We start from the raw sequence: 25042 nt of genomic DNA, 5'->3' as shown, positions 1-25042 counted from the left end.
CTCAGTAATACGTGCCTCCTTGAGAAGCAGCTTTTTAGGAGGTCTGGTGAATGCATCATCCTCTGTATCCCTTCTTTGAAGCATCTTCCATATGCTYTCTCTTATTTCATAGCTTTGATAGGCTTGTTTTTTAGGGCAGGGGGGCCAGCTTAAGCAGCCCTGCTCCCCCAACACTTTGACTGTGTCTGTAAACAAGCGCCTCCATCTTAYCCTCCCAACATCTAACCCAGATCTCTTTCTTGCTCTGTGCAGCTGTGCTTAATGTCAGACCCAGCTCAACCAGAGCAGGGGTAAAGTCAGTGCTGCTCAGGATGGCACTACAGGAGAGAAGGGGGGAGGGTGAAATCCTATCAAACTACATGGGGAGGAGGCAGGGAGAGAGCTTTTCCTGATGGAGTATCTGGCACTGAAATCACAGACCATTATTCCCCACTAGCAGCAAAACAAAGGCTTAAAGGGGCTTTGAGGAATGACTGACTGTTTCCTGCCTTGAGCAACTAAACCTGGTTCTTGCAGGCCTTTCCAGACAGCTTCTGCACAAGCAATGATTGTCCAATTGCTGTAGTATCAGGCCRAGTCTGGCAAACAAAACTGAAGTTTTGCTCGTAGATAAACTTTGCTCCTAAGGTAGCGGGTGCTATTGCAYTCTGACTTCAGGGAGTGGAGGAAGTTCTCGTATTTTCCTCTTTTTTACGTGTTAAAATGCATCTTGTCCTCTTCATAGTTTAGGGAGTTAGTCTCTGTGCTCTGCCCCCTTGATTATGGAATTTAGTTCGCTCCCTGCACCAAATGACTCTTCTGCTTTTCTGGAACCACAGAGGAACTGCTGCTRTGTTAGAGGTTCTCTGGAGCTGCCTGCAGGTCAGCATTACTGGGCTGCTACCATATGACCTTGTTTTGCAACATTTGAATTTGTAAAACTAACCCTGGTTGCCAGTTTTGTTTCCTAAGTTAACTTCTCCTCCATTTGGTGATCCTTTATTGTCACTGCTTTTCAGTAAATGGACTTTGTATAGCTACACAGCATCAGCTCAGAAATCTTCCCATCATTAAACAGCAGAGCTTAGCAACAGGAAAAATACAAGAACTAGCAAGCATCTGCTGCTTGGTTTGTCAAATGGCAACACTGATGAATTGGCTGTAAAGTTGTTGTGTTTCTTCCTGTCACTTGGGAGCAGCCAGAGAACTCTTTCAAAAAACAGTGTACATTTGCTAAAGAGGTTCTTTCAGAGCTGTATCCTTTTTCTGATGATGTTTTGTGCTCCCTATAAATTAGGAGAAAGGATTGAATCCTGGTATGCTGAGAGAAGGGGAAAATACTCTGCACAAATTGTAGCTTTGTGTGAATTCAGGTTTTAATGTAGCAGGAACATTGATAACCCCATTTCAGTGGAGGCTAGGAACCACACAACACAGTAATTTTCAGGAATTTCTACCCTGCACCATAACATGAGTCCTGCATCTGCGAAGAAACAGTACATATTACTGTTCTCAGCATTACATGGTGTCTAGAGTTATTTCTGTGGACCTTTACCAGAAAATGTGGGAAAACTTTGTTGGTTGGTAGAGAGAGAGATGCAGAGAAACTTCTCTATAGTAAGCTGTGGTCATAAGAGCTGTAGCTAGCGAAGTCATGCTTGAGGGCCTGCTACAGCCTCAAAAGCATAAAATAAGTTCTCAGTTTCTCCAGCATCCGAGTAGGCTGAGAGATCCCACTATATCCCTGCATAAAGGTAAATTGTAATCATTTATGTCTCTGGATCAGATAAACCCAAGTAAATTTTTTTCTTTGTGTATACTTTTTTATTTTTTATCTTGTCAGCATCCAAGATTGTCTACTTAGGGTATGCAAAATGGACAGTTTGGGTTTTTAAATTACACTGGCATTAACAGACACTTTGTTTTCTTTCTAGAAAGCACCATGAGCACTGTCACAGCTTGGAGCCTCCACTTTTTTGCCACGTGGATGTATGGCAGTTCATGTCATAGAATAATGAGGAATCCTGTGTGAATTCCTTAATAGGCATCATAGAAAAAAGCTAGAATTTAAACAATACCCTTAAGTACCTGTCCAGTCTCCATTCAGGTTTTGTAGTTCTCTTTTAAAGAATAATTTTCCAACCTCTTAACATGTTTGAGAGTTCTAACAGAACTGTCCTTTGCTATGGCACGGGAATATGGTTTAAATTACTATTAAAATGTCTTTGACTGTGGAAATSTTTGGAATAAACACTATGTTTACTTTCTAAAAATGGGTAAAGTACAAAATGGAAGCTCAATATATAAACACAAAGAATTAAGAAACAACACATCTGGCATTAGTGTAAAAAGAAATTAACATCAAAGGTATTTTGCAAAGAATGTTCCTCAAAATAGTGAACCTTCATCATTTATAGAACTACCAATGCAAAATCAATACATGTTGACAAGCACGTGTAGTTGTATTCTGTTAAGGCTCTTGTTCAAAACGGCAATTTAGAATAGAGAGATTGCTATGAATCCCCTTGGAACCATGTCACATTCCTAAAGAACAGCTTTAGTGATTTGTTATGCTCTTGTTTCATTGAATAAGTAAAAGCCCTCTGCCCAACATTCTATAATTTATTTTAGTCACTTTGGATAAAAGTAGTAGCAAATGTCAGCTCTTTGATTTGTTTCTGGTTTGATTGCAATGACTTACTTCTAGAATTCTTGGGCCAGAACATTTAAATTTTACCAGTAGATGCCTCAGTTGTGCCCCATAACCCTGTGATCTGGTAAAGGAGCTTATTTAAATGTCAGTTGGTGAAAGACTGGCAGCACTTAGTGCAGTAACCACCTGCTTTTGTTGCATTTCACTGYTTGTTTGCACTGCAAAGGGGGTAAACTTGGAGTGGACCTACTCACGTGGAGCATGCTGTTCTCCCCTATCCCTGCCTTCCTGGGAAGGACAGCCAGCAGATGAGCTGGAAGGCTGTGGCTGTGTACTCCAAGAGGTTCCCTGGCCACAATAATCAGGGGAGATGGAGCATGGGATGTGAGTTTGTCTCATAGGGTAAGTGCAGCCAACACAGGACAGACCTCTGAAATCCCGTATCTTCCTAGGCAGCTTTCTCAAATGGGTGGCCTGAATGTGCCATTGCCTGTGAGGTAATGTAATGATGTGGGAAGGCAAGATTAACTGGCTGTGTGCATCCTTTTTTTTTTTTTTTAAAAAAGATACTGTACAGTGCTGGAGCCTTTCCCCAGTAGCTGGAATGGCCTTTGCACAGGAGAAGCTGATGATGCAGAGAAGTATCAGTCCCTCTTGATGTGCCAGGGAGGCTTTCTGAGTGCGTGTCTGGGTGACTGTAGCCTGAGTTGTTTGGCGGTGCAAACTGTTGAGCTCACTCGGTGTGCGCTCTTGTGGGTACACCCTGCCTGCTGGGCCCTTTCTGCCTTTTATGAGCTACTGGCTCTGTTCTGACAGGACTGGCCTGACAAGAAATACATATGGAAATGTGGGAAAGAAAGGGTTTTATCTGCAGTTTTTGGCTGGTGATTCTAGAGGGAGGAGAGAAGGCAGCGTCTACCCTTAGGCATCAATTCCTTTGTGGTGTGGAGCCTCGACAAAGCGGCGCTGCCTGTCATTTCTCTCAGTGCCTGCAGCCATGCGTGGTGTTTGCTCCGTCTCCCCATCCTSAGTCACACCCAGCCACTGGCATGCAAGCTGCTCCCCTGAGTGGCCAGGAACACCCATGCTGTCAGTATAGCTCACAGGTTCCCAGCTTTCCACTCTGTCCCTGCAATTCCAGTATGGTTCTGCACAGCCCTGTCCTTCTGCTGAAGGATTGAATGTTGTGGGATTCCCCCACTCCCATGCTGTACCGCAATGGCAGAGCTCATGGGATATGCAAACACTGGAGAACAGTGAGGTGCATGAGCTCACATGGATCAGTGGGGAGGCCAGGCTCATTCCCCATGGAGCTCTGTGCTCCCACGTGTTCAGTGATCCAGTCAGCCCAGTCTGCTGCATGGGGGGGGGGCTCTTTCTTGCTGGATCCTGGCTGTGACAGACCTGCGCACCTCCACAGTCTCGTCCCAGGGTGCCCAGCTCCTCTCCGCTTAGCCGCTAGCTACACCCGGAACAGGGACGCTGTGAGAAGGGCCTCTTGCTATTTCCCACAGCCCCAGCCTTCCCCATTGCTCTCATCTGCAGGGTGCAGAACATCCTCATCTTCCCCCTCACTCCCAGCCCTAGGCTGAGCCCTAGGGAAAAGGATCAACCCCTTTTCCCCCTCCTTTCCCCTCACCTAAAGCTAGGTCTGGGCACAGCTTCATCCACTTCTCACTTCACTCTGCTGGGGGAAGGAAGGCTTTACCTTCATTCCTACTGTCTTCCCTGAGCCAAACCCAGTATGGAGTGACCTTGGCTTCTACAGTCTGACCTGCTGGCACTCAGCAATATGCATTGCCTAGGTCCCTAAGGGCCTTCTATTGCTGGCTCCTCAAGTCCCTTCAAGTCCATGTAATCCCTGGTCACAGCTAGTGGCACCCTTTCCTCCTCCTCCCCTCCACTTTCCCCACAGCTGGGAGGTCCCACAGAGATGTATTAGAGACTGCAATGTATCCACACACATGGTTCATGTCCTCTATCAGCATAAACCTGGAAAATGTGCTTCCCTACTTCTCATCCTCCCATCAGTGTGTGCTGTGATCTTTTTCCTCAATGCTGTCTTCAGCTAATGTGGATTTGGGGTAGATGCAGTTGTATCTCCCAGCTGAGATCTGGAAGAACAGAACCGTCCCTCTCTTCAGTGTCCCTTTATCAAAGGGAGCAGGGGTCCTGGTTACTGCAAATGAGCAGCTTTGAATCTGATTACGTTAACACTAGTCACTCCTGTAACCTAATCATTACCGATAACTAAACAGTCCTGAATTATGTTGGCTCCTACGCACTGCAAGCAGGCAAGAGGGTGGGGAAAAGAGAGGAGAGGGAAGGCTTTCTGTCATGGGGGAGTTTTCAAGGGAACAAAAGCACTGGAGGTGGGAGAAGGGAATAGATCTTCCTAGTGGAGTAGAAATGCACTCACTGCAAAAAAGCCCCTCCACAGGTATTCTGGAAAATGAACAAGAACCTGGTATTGTTTTGYCTTTGGAGTTCAGTGTCACAAGTCCTTCTTCTGAGCTCAGGTCAGGAGAGCTAGGGGAGAAGGGTTGGCTGGTAATGGAGAAGGCTTTCTCCAGAAAGCACATCCCTCATGTTCTAGGTATTATCTTTTCTTTGTGGTAGCAGTTTGACTCTCTAGGGTTACACCGATCAATTGGGTATAACGTTTCCTTTAACTGCCTAGGGAACCACCTCCTGCTTCCTAGCTTTGCTTTCTAGCAGGAAAGAAGAGCTTGGGAGCACTGAACATGGCACAGTGTCTCCCTCTTCCGGCAGATCAATTTCTGGCCTTAGACGTTAACAACAAAGCATGTTTCTATGGTTCCCTCATCACCATTTTATTCTCCTTTCTCCCTGTCTTTTGCTCTTACCTCTTTGCCTCCCTAAATCAATATGCAAAGATATCCAAGCATAGTGAAAAACCAAGAGCCAAATGCTTGCCTAGGGAGGAACAGGGCAGATTGCTGCCAGGAGTCCACCTGGGACTGCAGCAGTCCTTGTTTGCCACGGGACAGAAGATGACCTCACCTGCAAAAGCATCAATTACAGCAGAATGAGCGAACTCTGTCCAGCCCATCTTCCCCGTGCCAAACCCGCATGCAGCAGACACCACACCTCCCTGCAAGCGTGCATGACTAGGCCCCTGTGAAAAAGAGATTCAGGAGCCCAAGGAGAGCTGACATTTTTTTGAATCTGATCTTGGCGCAAGAAYGCAGAGACAGCAGTGGCAGTAACACCAAGAAGGAGGCAACTCCAGAAGTTTTGGGGAGGGCCTTGGCTCTGCCAAGCGTTAAGAGCTAGACAAGGAAAGGCTTCAGCACAGGCAGGCTGTGGGCAAGGGAGAACAGGGAGAGAAAGGAGCATCCTCCATGCAGCAACTATCAAAATTATCTTGTCTTAACACAATCTTACTGTAAAAAAATCTAGTAGCATCATCTTTGGACTATGTTATAGCTTACCCAGAAAAAATTCTTCTATGATTATAGTGGTTCATATTGTTACTATAGTAACAATAACATTATTTTTGTTTTACTCTAAAGAAAGTTGTTGATTTTTAACACATCAGTTATAATCATGCATTATAGGGTTAATATTTGGAAACATTACACATACATATAGAGACTTAGTGTTTAAGCTTTGATTACTAGACAAGTATAGACATCCTATAAAATTTATCTGTACTATCTTCCTTTTAAATTATTTCTATCTCATCCAAACATAATATTATTCATTATCTATTTCTTCAATCTGCACAAATGTTATCTACAATTCACTTTCCTTTTAACTACTAAAATACTAACAGTATACAGTCTTTTTGTTTCAGAACTTTTACCTGTTTTCTAACCCACCTATATTTCTTCCACATACACACTCACACCTTAAAGCACACTCCTGAATCAACATTATTTCTAGGTTTGAACTGCTTCTTATCATGTTGAAGTCCTTTAGGAGCCCACTCTGGAAGATAAACCATAAAGAGCTGTCTCAGCAGTTGCTAGTATTATTAAATTCCTTTTCTTTATTCTTTTTCCAGAGCTTTAACTACGACTGCCAAAGGCTGACCTCTTCTAGCTATCTAGTTTATACCTATACCTTTAGACTTTTTTTAAAAAAACCTTTTTCCATTCTTTGCTGGATATTTGCTGATTTAAGAATTCCCTAGATGTGGAGAACTTGAATTACTGCAAAACAAAATAATTCCAGGGCAAGGAGAATCTATTCCCTCATTTAGTTCCATAATCAGTCTGGTCTCAGTTTTTAAATGTGCAACCACTTTTTCTACAGCCACATTTTGCCTTCCCATTTCTTCCTTTACTGTCCTTACTTTGAGCCTAGGAGGAAGGTTGTGCAGGATGCCAGCCACTCCAACCCTCATGAGCTTCGTTACTAGCGAGCAGAGAGAAGGGACTGATCCCTCTCCACTGATGATGAAGGAGTGGGCAGCTCATGCTGGGCACTACCCCCTGTAGTGCAGTTCCCACCTGCATCCTGCTCCCCTTACCTGACTGCCACTAACTCTCCTGTTCTACCACTGAGCCAGCAGAGACCACCATCACCACTTGTACACCGTCCCCAGAGCCTCCACCAATACCAAGATCATAAAGGCCTGTTGCGCCATCACCAGTCTCAGTTGTGAGATCCCACCATCCCTTTAAGTGCCTGGTCTTGACCCAGCACTCACACATACTCTGTCTTGTACCTTCCAACCCCACAGCACAATGGGATCCACTTCTGGCAGAAAAATGCAGATTGTGCCACCCCACAGCATCCCTGTGAGCTTTCTCCTGCTATTGTGCTAGGAAGAAAAGTTGTAACCGGAAAGAAAATCCTATTTCTTCTCTCCTCATTGTGTATGTTCTTCCACCATAYGCAGGACTCTCTGGTTTATTCCTCCCTGTGTGTTTCCACATGGCTCCACACTTCTCCCTCTTACACTGCAGCATAAAGAGCCAGAGTCCTTCCATCTCCCTTCTAGCACCCCTCTCCCCCACAGATGGGGACCTCCAGGATGGACAAGCAGAGGGCAAGGCTGCAGGACGAAACACTCAGATTCATATTGTAGAATCACAAAATGGTTGAGTTTGGAAGGGACATCTGGAGATCATCTAGTCCAACCCCCTGCTCAAGCAGGGTCACCTAGAGCATGTTAGACAGGATCACATCCAGGCGGGTTTTGAGTATTTCCAGAGAAGGAGACTCCACAGCCWCTCTGGGCAACCTCTTCCAGTGCTCTGTCACAGTAAAAAGAGTTCTTCCTTACATTCAGSTGGARCTTGCTGTGGTTCAGTTTGTGCTCGTAGCTTCGTGTCCTGTCGCTTAATAGGCACCACTGCAAGTACTCTGGCTTCCTCCTCTTGAAACCCTCCCTTAAGGTATTTACAGACGTTGATAAGTTCCCCCCTCAGTATTCTCTTCTCCAGGCTAAACAGGCCCAGCTCTTGCAGCTGTTCCTCATAGGGCAGATGCTCCAGCCCTCTGATCATCTTTGTAGCTCTACACTGGACTCTCTCCAGTAACTCCATGTCTCTTGTACTGGGGAGCCCAGAACTGGATGCACTACTCCACATGTGGCCTCACCATGGCTGAGGAGAGGGGCAGGACCACCTCCCTCCACCTGCTGGCAACACTCTTCCTAAGGCACCCCAGGAGACCATTGGCCTTCTTGCCTACAAGAGCACATTGCTTGTTTATGGTCAACTTGTCCACTAAAAGAAGGTCCAGGTCCTTCTCCACAGAGCTGCTTTCCAGCAAGTCAGCCCCCAGCTGTACTCATGCATAGGGTTATTTCCTCCCTAGCTGCAGGACCCTGCACTTGCCCTTATTGAACTTCGTAAGGTTCCTCTCTGCCCAATTCTCCAGCCTGTCCAGGTTTCTCTGAATGGCAGCACAGCCCTCAGGTGTATCAGCCACTCCTCCCTTCCTGTAGTATCTCCTAYCCCTTGGTTGGTTTCCTCAATCTCTTTTTCTGCTAATGTACTTATACAATGCCATCTTACCATTCAATAGTTTCAAGGCCAGATAAGCTTTGCAATTCCATCCTTGCACACTTGAGTAACATCTCTATATTCTTCCACAACAGCCCATCCCCGCTTCCATCTTCTGTAAACTTCCTTTTCACATCTGAGCTCAGGTAGAAGTCCACCATTTGGCCAAGCCTGCCTTCTGCCTTTTTCAGTGTGTCAAAACAGATCTTTCTTGTGCGTTCAGAAATTAGTTTACTTTAAGTATTTGGTAATCTTACGTGTTAGTTAAAATTAAAAAAAAAAAGTGGTTGAAAAAATCTTTATTCACATAACACATCACATCACATCCCACCTTGCCTTTTTATATATAAAATACTGATAAAAAGAATTTTTTTTTCTCCAGAGGTAAGCTAGCTTCTGCAGTGTCCTCTTGTAAGAGAACAGCTCATCCAACAGCTGGAACACTTCCTGTTCCACAGAAGTTGGAAGCAAAACAACAGTTCTGTTGAAAGAAATAGTATTTCCTTTCCTTACTAAGGACAACATCACAGAGAGCTGTAGCACAACACGCGTAAAGCCACCAGCATTTCAGCTCTTTCTCATTTCATGTTAATAGGGATCTTGACCTTACATGTATCCTTCTGTGGCAAAGCAAGATTTTACATTAACCAGCTGAGATAATACAGATGCTCTTCGAAGTCATTTTGGACTTAACATCTAATACAAGTTTGCACGTTGTCAAATCCAGTTACCTAAGTGGTTCCTTCAAGCCCCACATCCCACCTTAGAACACAGCAAATAGCAAGGACACTTTGCTTACAGAACAGAAATTAACCTACACAAGAACAAGGATGGTCTAAAAGGACAAAATAAATGAACAAAGAAGTATCTATTAAAATGTCAAGCTAATCTCAAATGAGGAAGAACTCCAATTGTAGTAAATTTTTAATTCCTACTTCAAGCGAAGAAAGGAAAATAAATTAGCTGGAGTCCTACCTCAGTATAAGACAAATCTTGCTACACAAGTCACAACCATGTAAGTTTGACTGTCAAATGCCATCTTTTCGAGATTAAACCATAAAGTTGTATAGTCCAGGTGGAATTGGATCAGCTTATCAGGAATAGGAAAAAAAAGTTACCAGGGATGTCTTTTAGGGARCCCAACTGATCTCATAGACGATGATCTAGCAAGTGCAGTGTGCTAGAAATCTAAGATTTAAATCTAAATTTACCAAAAGGTCTAAGATTGAGATTAAAGATATAGCAAGACAGATAATCTCTCACTACAGGACCTTGTCTTTTTCCTTTAATTCCCTTCTCTGTCTCAAATGCAAAAATGTAAACCAATTCTATATTTGGTCTACTGGGTTGTTTTGAGAAAGCCTAGCAGACTGAGGAATATTCATTCAGAGCACAAAAATACTTGAAAAGCATCAAACACTCATATGCACAAAACAGCCAGGTGTGCAGCACACAGGATATACAAAAAGCTTTCCTGTCCTCCTCTGCTGAAATGTCTGAAAGGATTATCTAGGCACTGATGGCATCTTAGCCTCCACTACTGTGTGCAATGCAGTCAGATAGGCCTCTGARACTTCACTTGTCCTGGGTTCTATATATGTGAAATCAACTGGTCTGTGAGAGCTAATGAAACTGGGTAGTCTCTTTTGGGCTTTAAAGCTATGAACAGCACAAAGGTCAGTCAATACTTTAGTTACACAATTGTAAACAAGCACTGCTGAAACCTGCTTTACCTGCCCCTATTAACTGAAATTTCATTATTTATAGTTATTAATACCATTTCTCCAAGTTTGCAACAGGCTACATAATAACCAGAGCAAAGCTTATTGTATCAAAGAAAGATGAGATGTAGAATTCAAACTGTTACTAATTAAAAGACCCACAACCGTTCCAGTTAGCAAAAGCTGAAGGAATTCCCAGCAGAATGCCATGTCATCTGAATTTGGTAATTCTGTGCCACCGTCAGACATCTGGAAATGCTCCAGACTTGTACACAGAACTGAGAATGAAAGAGTATCTGAAGGCTGTTTGAAATGGATGATGCCCAGAATCTCCGGACTGCCACTCTGTTAAYAGAGTCCCTACAATCTGCAAAGAAAAGGAGTGCCATATTTAAACAAGTCATTTCATAACTGTGAATATTTAAATACAAATAGAAAAGCTCAGGAAACTCCTCCCAGGCCAACTGATTTTCAATGAAAGGTTCCTTGTCCTGATCCCACAATTACTCTGAATGTAAAGAACAGCAGAGAAAGCCCATTCCAGATCTAAGTAGAAAAACTGGAAGGCAGAATTTGAGCAGAGCAAGGACTTGCCTGCTTCATCTAATCTACAAATACCAGCTGCAAAGCACAAAACCCCAACCAACCATCTAAGAAAACAAACACAACTCACCTGAAACATAATATGCCCTAGGAACAACGTCAAAGTCTTTACAGTCTTTGGAGGTTGGATTTGGTACTAGGCACAGTGGAGGTGACAAGCCTAATAATCTGCATCTAACCAGAGGAAAATGAGAAACAGCACTTCCTAACCAAATGGTGAAATGTGAAGAAACAGAGGTTACAGGAAAGTCTTCTGTAAAACCTTCTGACACTGTAAAACCTTCTCCTAAGCAGAAGGGAGTACAGCATTTAGCTTCCACTGGAAAGCAGCAGGGCACAGAAAGGTACCAAAATATACCTCAGATGAGCAGCTTTTCAGCCTAAAGATCTGTGCTACATGGTTATACAAAAAAAGTTAGCAGAGGTTATTACCACACTTTTAGAGTAAAGACTCCCCACCCCCCAAATCTTCCTCCCTCCCAGAAAAAGGGTATGTAGATGTGAACCCTTCACTTCCTGCCTCTTTTTGCACACTTACTCTGCAGGAGTACGCCCACAAAAAATGCAGAATGCTCGCCAGTGGCTTCCTTTCTGTAGGAAATAGATCACTTCTAGTTAGCACAAGAAAGGCTCACTAYATCTCATACTCTGCCTCTGCATCCTCTTCTCCTGTCTACCCAAAAGAGCACTCATACCTTGCAATACAGCTGGGCTGTATTCACTTCTCCTGCTTCCTACTTAACCAGATTCTTAAACTTACAGACAGTAAGGTGAGGATARGAAAGGCTACAGACTTTCACAGGGTCATATTCTTAACTACAGCATCCTCAGTGAAATTTGTTCCCCTAGGTGATTTCCACATGAGATGTGAATTTGAGTGTGATTTGTAAACTCTGAAGTTCACAGGAAGGGCTCATCCAAAGCAGCACTCAGAGTAAAGTAGGCAGTACATTTTGGAGGGCAGTCCATTTTGCTCCAAAAGAGGATCTCCTATGGCAATAGTTCAGTAGCTCATGTTAGATACTGCACCACAAGAAACATAATTACACAAGTCAAAATCATTCCCCCAATCATGAAGTATTTATCTTGAAAGGCTCGCTTCTCAATCAGTCGCATCACTGTATTGGATAAGCCCAACATGTTGGCAACATCCAAGATCTTCTTGTGAGTACCCTAAAAATAAACAAACAGCAAAAACTATTAAATTCAAGGTCCCACACTTCTCATTCCATAGTCTATGAACATTTTCCTATGAATGGCCAGCAACAAATTCTGATCCCTCAGTAAACAGTGGAACTTGCTATCAGCCAACAGTTCCTATAATTTAGGGGGAGATGGCCTCAGGACCCTAGAAATCAGCGGGATGATGAGTCAAAGCAATTCACACACCTGAACAGGAAGGAATAAGGTTAAAGATACAAAACAATAAATCCAGGCAGAGTCATCATACAGAGCAGCCCAGAGAATACACACTCGCTATGGAGGCATTAAGGGAGTTTTTCTGCAGARCTTGAAGTGTCTTGAGCAAACTTTCTTGCAAAACTTCCCTCCTGCTGGTTTCAAGTACTGTTCATACCAGCAAGAGGTTGAAAAGGAAGTCCAGAAACTTGTAAGGCCAGTGATAGGGTGCAAATGAAAAGACATATAAATCGTAATTAATGCAATTTCAATAAATCCTTCATCGGAGTAACAAATAGACTTCTAGCAAGTTTACTGCAGATAGGAATGTGTCACAGTTCTGTTTCACTGTTGAAGCAGTTGGTATTAAGAATGTCTGTGGATTCTACCAATTACCCACATTAGCACACACAAACACAGCTCTGAAACTAGAAGTATCTGGAAATGGCCTAGGGGAATCTCACTATTGCAGCACAGCAGGAATACTCCTACTTTATTTCAGGGCAAAGGCAAGAAAAGGAAACTGCCTGAAATACAGGCACACAGATGTACTCTGGGCACATTTCAGAGCTGGTTATCATCCCATCTAGGGAGGAAGGAGACAACCCATGGCGCACATTGCTTAGCTCCAGAGTGACAAGGCTACAGGTAGATWAGAAGTACCTTTCTAGGTAAGCTAGAGATGAATAATGTACAGATGGACAGGCAGAGATGGTGCATTGACCACCACAGAGCCAACTCAGCCAGCTCACAGGGTAGAATCAGCTAAAGCATTCCCTGAGGGACAATTGGCCAGGACCAGGTCCATCACACCTGTGGATGCAAGAAGATGGACACTGCCAGAAACCTTCCTGCACAATGGATATGATAATGGATCTAGTCTCTCAACTTGACTTYCAGGTCCAGGCTCCCTGAGGACAGAATTTATATCAAATGGCTTAGATACATATGCATGAGCAATAACTAATCTCAACCTGTACACTATACAGATTTGCAATACGGCATCAGAAAATCAGCTTCTTGTGTACAAAGCAGTGCAGGCATTTACAGTTCACTGAGATCAGCCTAGGTTCTCAGCTGTTGAAGTGTAATTGAATTTTTTGTCTTCATTTCACACACCTCACATTAAACTCCTGGATACTACACTTAAGTTAAGCACTGTCTCAGAACAATCTTTTCACACTACTACATAACAAAAAACCCTTGTTCTGCTTGAAGAGAAATTAAAAGAGGCTTGCTTTTGCTCTAAAAAACAAAAATAAGCAAAAAATAAAGACTCTTCAATTCTTGCAGTCAGTGGAATAGTACAGCTAGATCAGCTGAATTATCCAACACTTGTGAAAATTTGAGAATACTTGTTTTCCTATTTGTCTCTATTTATATCCAAAATCCAAGGAGTTACATAGCTTACTCCACTTCCAAATTAATTCTTTTACCTACGAAAACTGACTCTATGGTAGCTGCTTCCACCAGAATTGTAAACATTTAAAGTTTAGCATCTTTGACAGTGTAAGAAAAGCTCAGGGAAAAAAAGGAACATGTAAAAAACTTCCTGAAAGAAGTGAGAAACATCCCCAAAAAACAAAAGAACTCAATGCTCCCAAAAGCAATAGATGATCAGCAGCTGTGGGCAGAGATCTACTAAATGTCACTGTTACAGTTCTGGCCTGAAGTTTCCCTGGCTTGCCACAAGCYGGCAGCAAAGATATGGCACATGCACATTTGCAAAAGGCCAACTGTGGACTAACATGAATCCAGGCAAGCTACTGYAATCTAACTAGCAAAAGAAGCAAGACAGGACTACCACCTATAACAGAAAATAATATTTCTTCTCTGTCTCTTTGAGGCAGTAGGTCCCACAAGTGTCCCTTTATCATATTTGTCAGCTGACCTGTGATAAACGCTCTTCCTCATCAAGAATCCTGCAAAAAACAAGGGYGTAAGTTGGTCAGAGACTAACTTGAATCAGTAACTTACATCTTGTAGAATCCACAATCTCACATTCTCTGTATGAAGTAGCAGAGTGGAGCATCTGAACAACTGGGTGCCCCAAACTAACATGGGCATGTACAATTGGATGCCACTGAAGGCATCCAGTTGTACGCACAGAGGAYAAATGCAAGTCTTTGCCCTACCCTTCTCAAGGGCATAAAAACTTCAGGGAGGCTGCTTTTTCCAAAGGGCATTCACAACCCTGAATCTTCTCTTGGTGCCACTAGTCAGCCCCTCCCACCTTTTCTTCTACCTCTGCTTCACGAGATGGTAGCAGAACCCCTCCTGCCACCCACTAAACCTATGGCTAGTGAACTGAGCTACAACATAGTTCTAAATGAGCACTTAACTGTCAAACTAAGTCACTATATCTCTATTCAAAGTATTTCTCCTAAGTTACTTTGTATTTTTAAAAAAGGCAAAAAAAMCCCACATTCACTAGGTCAGTGAGCAAACAGCTTTAACTAAGAAGCTAACRTTCATCTCAGAGGGGAAAGATCTGGGCTCTGACTGCTCTAATGCATCAGTGCAACATTCATGGGCACAGGGACTGATCACTAGTCTATGAAGTAAAAGATGAGCTGCAACATTGCTTTCTGCCATTATATACCAGATTTGCCAGCACAGAGTTTTGAGACCACCAGCTAGCYCGGACCTCTGCAATCAATACAGGAAATTTCTTTCTTGTGAACTGGACATTAGGATTAGAATAAGCACCTAGCAACTCTGCCCTGTGAACACCCACCTCTGGTCATCCCTAGGAAATAGGTACCTTAGGAGCTAAAACTTGCTCCAGGAAAATTTCTGTGCACTTTAAGGGTGAGATCCATAAGCATCTGCAGTTCAGTTATACGCATGTAAGGTGTCTAGGCTCCTTTTAGAGTCAATGGAATTTAAGGTGTGATTCATCTGACCAAATGCTAGCCATTAAATACTTACATCCCCTTGCAAATACATCCCAAAACAAAGCCATGTAACAGTGAATGTTTTTTCCCATCCTAAAATGGATTCAGCTGATATGAATTTCCTTACATTTTTCATGGATCCAACTTCCCCCACATATATGCTTCTTTCTAAAAAGCTCGTTCTGTATCTATTTTCTCACAATTTAACAACACTTTGAACAGTCTTTAAAATACAAGACAAGTATGTGCAATTCTCAAGAAACAAATATATTTTTCATTAACAATATTTAGGGGAAGATATATTGTTAAGTTGCATTAGATCTGAGAGTGTATTATTTTTGTTATTAATTTTAAATATAACTATGCCAGCTTTGTGGTTGTTGAGTGATGTTCATCTGCATCAAGACCTATCTGCAGCTAGCTGTTATTTCCCATTCTTCATTTGAGTTTTTTAAAAAAAAACATAGCAAAACAAAACGTAACATTCAGTGTTTCATATACTGACTACAGCACAGCTGAATATCACTAGGCTATCTGGTCACACACACACACACAAAAAAAAAAAAAAAAAAGCTTAAAACTGTTCCTGCTAAGATGCTAAAATGCAAAGGTCTCAGGTTTATTTAAAATGGGGCTATGGGCCTTTCCCAGCATTCTCAGATTGAAGCAGTGCACTGAAACAAATTCATATATTGATTTATTTTACTTAGCCTGGTCATCATAAATGTAGGAATGTGGGGTCTTTTTGGTATAAAATGATGCCCCACCTTTAGTGTCACTCTCTGGTCCCTCAGCCCCTGAAGGATGTTGGTCCCACTGCCAATAAGATCATCCATGCCACGATGGGCATTCTGCAGGGATTCATTAAACTGTAATGTTTCGTCGATCGGTATGGTGGTGTCAGAGTCCTGTAGGGGAAATGCAGTGTGTTGGTTACCTTGCCTGCTCATTCATACTGCCCAYTCATAGTTAGATTCAGAAAGAGAACATACAGAAACAAATGTGGCAGAGACTTGACAGGACTCGAGGGATTACATTTTATACATTTTTAGTAAGGATATTAGACATATCATTAACTTCTGAGTGAAAAAAGTAGCTCAAAGAAGCCTACAGGAAGTAAGCCTAAAGGTAGAGGTTTTTTTAAAGTTACCAGTTGTTTGACTTCTAATAGATCTCAAAGGATAAAAGTCAGATTAAAAATTAAGAAATTTTTATAATCTCATTTTATGACACATGTGGGAAAGAGTACTACAACAGGGAATCATTTGCCAAAACTAACAGAAGGGGTGTAACAAAGCTAGTCATTGCAAGTGAAAGACTTGTGAAAGATTTGATAATACATGTTTTTAAACGGCAGAAGGCCTACAAAGAACAATGTCTGGGAACTGACATTCTAGAAATTCATATTGACAAGGAGGTGCAAATTTTTGATAGTTCAAACATCTGTCTGCTGTCACCAAGTTCCCTGAAGATTTGACTCACTCAACACCCAAGGCTCTATAATAAATAATAAAATTTCCAGCCAAGATGCACTAGTTCAACTGGAAACTATAAACTTGAAATAGAAATAAGTAGATAAAACTCTATAACCTGGGTTGCACAAGAAGTCAGAGGATGTGATCAGTTTTGCCTTTGAAAGGCTTCCATTTTAATCTTCTCTGGGCACCACTCCATTAAGAGAGTCACGATAAAGAGTCTGTGAATCATGACAAACTTCCATACTGTTTTATGGACAGGAATCATGAACAGGAGTTAGTAAGAGGTTAAGCGTGGGAACACTGGCTTACCTGCTTCCATATACTCAGAACAGCAAGGAGTACTAAAAGGCAGAACTCATGCTTAGGATACAAGTTGGTTAATATCCTATTCTGACTGCCAGCTGTAGTTTACATTATCAAACTTGCACAAAACAACCTATGATGATTCCTGCAGAAAAATACAGCTCTGAGAACACTTTAAACATGTACAATACAGTGTTAGGTGTTTGCCCACCTGAATGGGTATTCCAGGTATTCTGCCTACTGACTGTAAAAGAATGAAGAATAAGGGACAGAGCTGTAAGCAGTTATGAGGTAAAAATYACTGAATGAAGAAGGCTCTTGACAGTGTAAGGAACGCTTAGATCAAGTGTTAACAAAGCACTGAGGCTGGAAATAAGCATCTGGTCTTAAATGAGTACGCAGACCGGAATCACTATGATTTGCAATGGAACGACTATTATTGACTATTATTAACGACTATTGTATTCACTGAACTTCACATCAGAAGGAATTCCGTTTCCTGTACAAGGAGTATGCAGGTCTTTGTATACACCAGAAGCTAGCAAGAAAAATGTCAATGTAAGTTTTTGTGCTCTTCACTGGGACCCTAGATGGATTGGATGTTTTTCATTTCCTGTTAGTGGTTTTCTCTAGAATAGTACAAAGTAAGCTTTAAAGACCACATTTATCTCTGAATTAAGCAAAATGCTCGTAACACTCTTAAAGAGTTTTCAAGAGTTGTTATGATGATGAGATTTATTCAGGCTGCTAACRTTTCTATTTAAAAGGGTAGAGTAGCATATAAATATAAGCTGTGTAAACTTTTTAAAGGACACAAAATCCTAAGCAAAACAGGTAGGCCAATGACTGAAAARTGAATCACCATTTTGGTATTAAGAGGCCTTTCTACTTCGAAAGTCATACTTCTGTAACAATGAGTTAAAATAAATACAAAGTCAGTCACACAGTTTCTTTCATCTTGAGACAGTTTTCAACATCTAAAGGAGAAAAAGTAGTYTGGCATCTGTCTCACACTCACAAGCCGACTACTGCTCTTCAAAACTGCTTCCAGTTGGATATGTACATTCTTCCTGGGCAACATCATCCTATAAAAAAAATTCTCCACATTTGCAGAGGAACATCACAGCTTTTTGAAAACAAATCAAGTTCCAAGTGACAATGTTCCTCTGAAGTCTTTTTTATAATTTTGAAGTAGTCAATTTCAAGCAGCCAAGAAAATGTGAGAAATTAACTTTATGTGGTGCTTTGAAAAGTCCACTGAACTTTATAAATCTCAGTAAAATGTGGCCAACTCACATTCACTCTACTTTGCCCTAAGAGCGTGTGGCAATAGAGAAAGTGAATAGTAGGTTATTAAAAATTTAAAAAAAAAAAAAAAAAAAAAAAGGTTACAAGTAGTTCTGGAGTCACAAAAAAGTGGAACCAACATTATTCAGAGCAGTTTTTTTGGAAATTTGCATGGGGAAATTCAAAGGGGAGGAACTAAAAATTAACAAGAACAGGTGGAAACATATTGCTTTCATTAAAAACTTTTGAATGGTTTACAGATACAAAGGAAGGCTTTTCTAGTGGTACAATTTTTATCTGGGCAAATGAAAGCCAGCTGGCATCCACTGTTATCAAGATGTATAAAATTTACTGATAGATGAAAATATTTTCCAGACATTTTACAGATCCCAGGATTTGATACAGACATTTGACACAAATTGCAGTAAAATGAATACTTTTGTACCTACCTCATTCACCCTTTTGAAACTGCTCTAAGAAGTCAGATACAGCTGCATTGGATAAAAAAGGAGCAGCAACTTTCGGAACAACTGGCTGTCTTTCCCTACCACCTTCTAATAAATCATCTTTTGCTCAGGAAATAGTTGTGCTTTTTCAAAACATATGGTTATTCCTTTTTACCTTTTTTCCCATTTACATCACCTCACAACAGAAATCTAATGGAGTCAAGCTTAAATCTTGCCTGAAACTTCTCTGAAAGACTGTGTTCTCTAGAACAGATAGATCTAAAATAAGGAATATTTACATTAGTAGTGAATGTACGTGCAAGCAACTCTTCTCGCTGTCGTTCTTGCTGCTCCCGGACATAACGGCGATGTTGAAAGTTCCTCAGGGCCGTCTGCAGATGCTGAACATCATACTTCAGCTGGTCAACTCGGCTAGACAGAATCAACAACAGGAAGACATTCCGAGGGATAAATATAACAATCTTTTCTGATGTTTTGTGTGTGAACAACGGAACATTACAAATTAACAGCCATAGATAYTAAGAATGATGAGTTTTACTTATCTAAGAGATAAAGAATATTAAATGTTAGGCCTATATTTCAGGCTTAGATCTTCTGTTTCAACAAAACAGGTAATTATTTAACCAGAATACAATGATGAAAATGATGAAATGTGAAGGAGAATTCTTGAGTTGTCTTGCACATCCTCTCCTATGACTAGTCTCTTCAGAGGGATTGTATGTATATTCCTCATTTAACATAGATTTGGTAGCTATTCAAATACTAGTGTCTTTCTATTTTATGATCTCCATTCATATAAAAGATTAAGCTTTCAAGTTTCATCAACTAACACCACATTCTTAAGTTTTTACAGAAGGAGCCTAAAAACCACTAGGAAATACCAGAAACATCTCCACTGGGCTAAAATGAATCTTATCCAGAACTCCATTGTTTCTGAGTAAATATTCATTGATTGTAAAGGAAGCCTACACAACCAACAGATATTGATCTCTATAGTATAGAGATATATATATATCCACCTCTCTATCTATAGAGATATATATATATATATCCACCTCTACCTATGAAAGCATTTTGGGACCAAACAGTAATAGTAGAGTAACAGAATAATTTAGACTAGAAGGGTCCTCTGCATTCTCTGGTCCTATCTCCTGTTCACACTAGTGCTAAAGAAAGCTTCTTATTTTAGTCACCAACAGTTTGGCAGAGAAAATGACACTACTAAAGTAATTTTACTCCTTATCTCCATAAATGTCATTAAAAGTAAATGCCATAAAGAGTGTAATCTCTTTTAAGCATCTTAGAACACAGCCATGACTCTAGCCTCATCACCAATCTGTGGTTAAACACAATAAAGTTATTTTGCTTCTTTACCTTCATTTTCTTACTGTAAAGCACAGGAATAAGTTATGCAAATGTAGATGTTTCATTCAAATGGAGAAGCAAAGATTTCTACATCTTTCACTTAAAATAATTATGAAGATCAAAGCACTATCGTAGCAAAGGTGATAAACTTACAGTTTAGCATTCTGGCGCTTATTGGGGGGTTCTTTGCTGGACAGGATTTCCAGACGTTCCAAGTTACTAAATATATTGTCTAGTCTTGCCTGAATCTCATTTTCTACTACTGCAAAGAAAAAAAATGTATTTTGATTTGAATTAAAGAACTGCAATCTTAGAGAAAGCAACAGGTCAAAAACATTCAAACCAGTTTTTAAAGCTTTACAGATACAAATCGTTACTAGGTGAAAAGAGCAGGACTGAGAATTATGCAGAACAAAAATCTACTTCTCTAACTAAATAATTTGAGATTCCTATCTTCCCTACCTATTCTGAACAGGGATCTGGGAAAGCCTGGCTAGCTCTCCCTTTCCTTATCTCCTCTACATATTAGGATTTGAAGTCCTCCTGTTCTCCTCTGCAACCCCATCCTGATGCTTTGACAGGACTTGCCCACACAAGCTAATATCTAAGAGGATTCTCACAGCAATGGCCACTTAAACCTGTGAATACCATAACACGGAGTTAACATACATCTCATCTCTACCTATAGCAAGAGAGACTGAAAGACCATGGGAAGGCTTAAGAGTTGATGGGAACAGGTGGACTGCATGACATCCTTAAAAAGCATGGCCAAAACAGGGCTGAGGAGCTGTTACAGATAGAAAACAAGGCTATATAACTATTGCCTCTCTAATCATCTAATTCATACTTGCTTCTGCTATCTGTGTAACAACAGCAGAGGGACAAGAGCGCAAAATGCTAAGTCTTACATACTTGTGCTTTAATGGAGTGGGAAGCAGATACAGTTGGATAGGGTCTTTCATATCCTTACAGTTATTTTGACCATTGTAGAGCAAAATTTGGTTTAAGTCATGGCCACTTTCTCGCTTTAACAATTACCTTTTCTAACCATTCCACCACCCAGCATTTCACAACTTAAAGAACTGCGTGGAAGAATAAAAGACTGAAGCACTTTTAGTCATCTTTTTGTGTTCAAAGAAGGTGAGCTGTAAGTTTGAAGGTATACATCCTTTGCAGCATGTCCACAGACTTCTTATTAGAGGTCACAGAAGCACCATCACGTCTGTGGAGCCATGAGGACAGTCCTGAAGCTAATGTATGTCTGACTGCCACAAATGTATAAAAATCATCAAATCCTACAAACAGTCTTTGTACTCATTTGCTAGCTGACTACAGAGGTGTTCAAAAAAGCATTATTAACAAACAACTAACTACTCCTCAGTATCTCAGGACTTTACAGAATATCACATTCAGCAAAACCCAGAAAAGCAAGCAGCACATACAATCCCTTTACTTTGTCCCTGGATCTCACACAGCCAGGGAGCAGCCATCTCCCATACATAAACACAGATCAACCAAGTTATCCTAATGCATCTCTCCATCATTCAGCACAACTAACAGAAAAGCAACTGAGGGGACACACAGATAAATTACATGAGCTTTTGCTTGTCTAAATAATAATACTTATACCTTATTAATCGTACGTTTTTCTGAGACCAAAAGGTGACAAGAAAAACTGCAACCGAAAATTCAATTTCCTGGCTCATTTTCCCACTCTTCAGTGAAAAGATAAATCTTCTTTTCAAAAAATTCTCAAATACATACTAATATGTATAGCACATAACTGTAACTTCATATGTGTATATAAAAACGATATTCACTGATTCACTGTGTAAGATGGTGCATAACCCTGCATCTTAAAATGGCCTAGAGTAGTCGAGGAAAAATGGCAAATTATGCTAACAGGGGCTCCAAAATCAGATTCAGTGAACAGCAGTCCAAGAAGTCTGGCAATTGTACTAGGTGCAACAGTAGCAATCATCACAGAAAATACAATCAGTAGACAAGCTGTTACTTTTCGATAGAAAAAGTTATCACAGACTTTTCTACAGTAAAATCATACTTCACAAATATATTTTGGGTAATAGAAGTCAAATGTATCCAGTCAAGGCAGTGTACTTTTCTTTCCAAAATAGTGAGGTTTTTTGTTTGTTTTGTTTTGTTTTTTTAAATAAGGMCCATCAACAACTCCTCATGTAGGAGTTAAGGATTCAAAGACAGGTGAAGAATATGCCAAAATACACTTGCCAATTCTGCACCAAGTTAAAGAACCCTGACACAATATACTACAGTAGCTGATTACCATCATTTTACTAAGAATAATTTATTAATATTAATTTGCTAAAGCAATTTTAGACATAGCTGTTCTCTCTATTTCTCTTACACAGAGGGAATTAGAGGCTCTGATTCAGATGCAAGCAAGATCAGAATCATCCTGCCTCAATTTCTGCACATCAAATCACATAATTTTTCCCAGAAGCTAGATTTAAGCATATTCTTAGGAAGACAGCCAATTAGTGGATGCTGAAGGAACTGCAGAATAACAGGACAAATGCATAGAGATATCTCTATGCATAGAGAAGTAGAGGTTTACTCTACTTCTGAGCCTCTAACCAACTGGTTTGCTGACCTCCTGGATTAGCACACACATCTGTGTTTACTGTATTTTGTCCTGTTTTCTGTTCTGCCCTACAAAACCACCACCTTATTCAAGTCAAATATTTTTAATGGATTTCAAGCCTGTGATATGTATCACCAGATCATAAGTGAACGAAAAGCCAAACTCATTCCACTAATGAGTTAATAGAATGATAAAGTATACAAAGTTAATGGTTCAAGTTAAATCAAATGAGTAGTAGGGTGGAACTTTTCTCTTTAATTAACTACTTACAGTGTACTGATTGTTTATCTGATGTCTCCAGACGCCCCATGTGAGATTGGACCTCATGGACTTGTCTATCAAGCAGAGAGGAAAGAAACAGAAATCACTTAACATCTATTAAATCAAAACAAATCATTTTTCAATATCTCCTCAATTTTCACCTTTTCTTACAGAAAGTATTTTCCAGAACAGACTAGGAAACAGATAAATGGCATTCAGTGCAAACACAGTCCATCACTAAAAACAAAAAACACCTTCAAATCTTCCATATAAAGAAAATTGTGCTTTCACTTAATATGCACTATAAAACAACTTTGAGTTTTAAAAGGCTATAGTTTAAAAATCAAAATAAAGGTCAAAAGATTTCCATTCTAGTTCTAGCTCTCTTTTCATACTCATAGCCTGAACTGAGGTTCAATTTCATGTGTCAAACATCTGTCATACTACAAGCCATTCAAACCTACTTACTCCAAGACATTCTTGAAGACAAGACTTCAGATTCATAGTAGGAACTCAAGAGTGGTGAGTACAGCACACGGAAGATATGACTGGTGCACAAGTTTGTACAAAAGGCACCTTAAGACACTCATCTGCAACAAAACACTGCCTACATGCACTACTAAACTCAAGAATATAAATGAGACAAATGGCATATGAGACACCACACCTGTATGCCACCACCTGAACACACAATATAGACCTGGGATACTTTGTCCCTCCATCTCAAAAAGGACACAGAAGCACTGAAAAAGGTTCAGAGAAGGACTATAAAGATCATGAAAAATGCCTAACAGCTTTCACACAAGAAACAAAAGGTTCTTCAGCGTATAGAGCAGACAATGGCAGGCATATATCCTAGAGATCTGTAAGATCAAAAATGGCACAGGAGAAGGTGAATAAGGAATGAATGTTCACTGTCGCTTCCAGCATAAGAATTACAGAGGCATCAAATGAAATTAAAAGATAGAAAGCTTAAAAGCAAAGAGAAGGTTATGGTTTTCTACGAAATACATAACAAATCCATGTAACTGATGGAGTATAGGGATGGAGTATGGGAACTCCTGATGGAGTTCCATGGAGTATGGAACTGGATGGAGTATGGGGACTGGCGCAGGTTGTGCTGGTTGTGCAACTGGTGAAGGTTGTGCTGGTTCAAGAAAAAAAAAAGGACAAGTAATGGCAAAAAGAGAAAAAAAAAGGAAATGCACTGATAGTTGTTACACTCTTTCAGGAAGCCTCCAGCCTCAAATTGTTGGACACTCAGACAATATTCAGAGGAAGCATCCTATTTGCTTGCCCATTTCTTACTCTCTTTCCTAGGCATTTGTAGTTAAGAACTAGGTCAGACAGACCTTTGGCCACACCTGGCATGAAAAATTTCACAGCAGCTAAGATTCAGACTTTCAGAAATACACTAAAAAAATTACAAAAGTATCAGGGCATTTTCTCTAAAAATATCTAGGGGATCATAACTATGACCRTATTAGTGGCTCTTTTTCTGGTGCATGCACTGCTCTACAACTTTAGCATAAAAGTTTATGAGACTAGGCCACAAAAAACAACTCATCTTACAAACAGAGCACTAAGGCATTCATTCTTCAGATACTATGAGATCTTTTATTTATAACTATCATCACATTCATGACACACCTTCTAAATCATGACACTGTGCTGCTAAACTGGTAACTCCAACTTTATAATACAGTACTTACAGCTCTCCTGATGGCATGTTCAGTTAAATACAGAACCACTTCATTAACCAGCATCTTGCAACACTTCCTGTTCTGTATAGTTTTCCAGAAGTTTCTCTAGGATACCCCAGACATTTTAAGATTCACACTGCTCTCAAAATGACAGTTTTAAAATCAAGGTGTAGGACCTAAATTAGACCATGAGGAAGGGGATCAGAACATCTATTCCACATTCACCAGAACTCTTCATATGCCAACCTCCTGGAAATACAGTACATCCACAGAAAAACTAACACAGAAGTCTAAATGTTAAGAGTATCCCCAGACTGGCAATAAAC

The 25042-nt window shown here is 40.6% G+C and overlaps 1 protein-coding gene across 1 annotated transcript in view; it reads right to left on the bottom strand.

The window, feature by feature from the left end:
• Positions 1 to 8897: 8897 nt before the first annotated feature.
• The window catches only part of GOSR2 (golgi SNAP receptor complex member 2), a 17330-nt gene continuing 1185 nt past the window's right edge, over positions 8898 to 25042 (bottom strand). Inside the window, exons 2-6 of the mRNA XM_085316164.1 lie at positions 23023 to 23087; positions 20286 to 20394; positions 19046 to 19178; positions 16000 to 16140; positions 8898 to 12110 (exon numbers count right to left, since the gene is read on the bottom strand). Of these exons, the coding sequence (XP_085172290.1) occupies positions 11949 to 12110; positions 16000 to 16140; positions 19046 to 19178; positions 20286 to 20394; positions 23023 to 23087 (610 nt within the window). The 3' untranslated portion in view covers positions 8898 to 11948. The remainder of the gene's footprint in view (positions 12111 to 15999; positions 16141 to 19045; positions 19179 to 20285; positions 20395 to 23022; positions 23088 to 25042) is intronic.

This window comes from Rhea americana, unplaced genomic scaffold, assembly GCF_003343005.1.
Source record: "Rhea americana isolate MKP2758 unplaced genomic scaffold, rheAme1 scaffold_453, whole genome shotgun sequence".
Classification (NCBI taxonomy): Eukaryota; Metazoa; Chordata; class Aves; order Rheiformes; family Rheidae; genus Rhea; species Rhea americana.
Note: the sequence above shows the minus strand (reverse complement) of the source record. Positions and strands in the feature narration are given on the sequence as shown.